Source organism: Manihot esculenta, chromosome 7, assembly GCF_001659605.2.
Source record: "Manihot esculenta cultivar AM560-2 chromosome 7, M.esculenta_v8, whole genome shotgun sequence".
In the NCBI taxonomy this organism is placed as follows: domain Eukaryota; kingdom Viridiplantae; phylum Streptophyta; class Magnoliopsida; order Malpighiales; family Euphorbiaceae; genus Manihot; species Manihot esculenta.
In genome coordinates, this window is record NC_035167.2 from 6602373 (window position 1) to 6604776 (window position 2404).

Here is a 2404-nt window from a genome sequence, read left to right on the forward strand (position 1 = left end):
CTAATTTATACAAATTAAATAACCAAAGAAAATATCTAAACTGAAATACTTTATGATAGATAAAAAGATTAATGAACTACTATTAGGATTTGTGACACCATCAGTGGTGTATATTCAAGAAACAGATACACGTAAATACACCTGATAAAAACCCAGAAAAGGTCAAAAGAAAACGGCCAATGGCAATATCGTAATAATCTAAGGAGACAAATCCAATTTTGAGCTTCAATGTCCATAAAATCTCGGCAACTGCAAAACTACACAAGAAGGTAACAAGAGCCAGAGAAACACAGAGAAAAGCAAAGAAAAGAAAGGAAAAAAGAAAGCAAGATTCAGAGAAAACTCAGTTCTCGTCTCTTATAGCCAGCTAAATTCTTGTCATTTATATATATAGATTATTGAGATAGAAGCCCAAATGGCAAACCAGCTAGAGAATCTAATGCAGTCAATAAAATCAAAAGTTCGAGCCTTGAAGAAATCGAAGAAACCATACATAAAGATGGACAAAAGCTCCAGTGTGAAGGTTGAGATCCGCAGTAGAAAAGCCAGACAGCTTATTGACAAGACTCTCAAAGTAGCCGATCGTCCTGGCAAACGAAGCGTTTCTTGATCTCTTCCTTTCTTTAAATTTCTCTCTGTAAATAAAGCTCAAGAGTTTCCTGTGTTTTCTTTCTTGTTCTCGTTTTCAAGTGCCTACAGATTCTGTGTTTTCTTTCTTTCTTTCTTTCTGGTGAAAGCTTTGAATGTTATATGGAACCGTTTCTGGTTTGGCGGCTCAACATAGCTCTTCTTTCTTTCTTTCTTCCTTCTTCCTTTTTTTTTTTTTTTTTTTTTTTTTTTTTTTTTTCTGATATAGTTGTTCTGTTAATGAATATTAAGCTGTGTTGATTTAATTTTGATTATCGTTGCTTTTTTCTTTTTTTGGGTTTAAGCACCCAATTACAGCTAATTGGTTCATGAATGAATATCTCTTTGATTATCATCTCATATGAAGGAAATTTTAATCTAAGCATTAAAATCAAATAGAAAACCAGTTGCAAATATGATGTAAATAGGTTAATTTAATTTAAATTTTTTTTAAGAATATAGAGAGTTGGAGTTCATATAAGAATAAATTGGATTAAATTTTGTGATCATGCGTTACTGTTTTTGATGAGATTTAAATGTGGAGGAGATAACAATGGGTGGTTTTGAAAATAAATGTGGAAATGATTTTATTGGTGGGTTTTTGCTTTTTCCCAATTTTTTTTTTTTTTTTTTTTGTCTTTCCCAAACGGCATTTATGCTTCACCGGTGATGTTTCTTTTTGGATCTGTTCGGCTTTTGGCCTTGCATGTGGAGTGCTCGCTGAGTGGAAGCTTCTATTCCCCATCTTCGTCTGAATGGACACCTGAATGCTAGAATTGTCTAGAATAGTCTGGGATTATTTGGAGATGGGCTGGGTTTCTTGTGGGGTGGGGTAAGCTTTCCGATTTGGGGTTTTTAGTTTGTTTTGTGGGTTGAGCCTTTAATTTGTACTTTTGCCCAATTACGCTTTAAATGCAAATTTGTTCTCACTGATAAGAACTTCGTTTTTGTTAATTGGTAGTACTTCCCTTTAAAGTGGATTTTGTGATGCCTAAAGTGTCTAAGCATAAGGGGTAAGGGGTAAGAGATAGTGGTGAACAATATTCGGTTTAAATCGAAAAAATTGATTAAATCGAACTGATTTGAAAATTTAGTTTGATTTTTTATACATTTCGATTCGATTCGGTTTTTAATTTTAAAAATTTCGATTATTTCGGTTCGGTTCGATTTTGATCAGAAAAAATCGAAAAAATCAAATCGAATCGATGAGTGATAATAATATGTTTTTTCAATAATATAGAGAAATTAAATCATATTAAGATTAAAATATTTTAATTAAATTTTAAAATATTAAAAATAAAGTATAAAAAATAAAAAAATTATTAAAAATCGAAATCGATCAAATCGAATCGAATCAAATTGAATCTGACTGGTTCGATTCGATTTGATTTCTGATCAAAATCAATTCGATTTGGTTTTCATAAACATTAAAATTTCAGTTTTTAGTTTATTCGGTTCGGTTCAATTTTAAACCGAACCAACCGAATGCATACCCCTAATAAGAGTGTTAAGAGCGCTTTTTTTTAAAAAATAAAATAAATGCGATTAAAAATTTATTTATTACTTGAGATAAAATGACACATATTTTATTAATTATATCTTGTTTATTTTAATTTTTAAATTCTAAATTCTGAATATAAAACACTTTTAAAATTTAAAATAAAGTATTGTATCACTTAATGAAATTTAAACTAAATTTTATTTACATTGTAGTGTAAATCAAAATATTAATTTTTTTTCATATTTTTACTAATTACAATCGTAATAGTTATGTGGA

At 29.7% G+C, this 2404-nt stretch overlaps 1 protein-coding gene across 1 annotated transcript; it reads left to right on the forward strand.

Annotated features, from left to right (window-relative positions):
• Positions 1–249: 249 nt before the first annotated feature.
• LOC122724072 lies at positions 250–779 on the forward strand. The gene has a single exon (XM_043958549.1). The coding sequence runs from the start codon at positions 416–418 to the stop codon at positions 608–610; it is 195 nt and encodes a 64-aa protein (XP_043814484.1). The 5' UTR covers positions 250–415; the 3' UTR covers positions 611–779.
• The last annotated feature ends 1625 nt before the right edge of the window (positions 780–2404 follow it).

Bases quoted from the DNA above. Each gene is read 5' to 3' on its own strand.
- LOC122724072 (XM_043958549.1), top strand. From the start codon at position 416: ATGGCAAACCAGCTAGAGAATCTAATGCAGTCAATAAAATCAAAAGTT.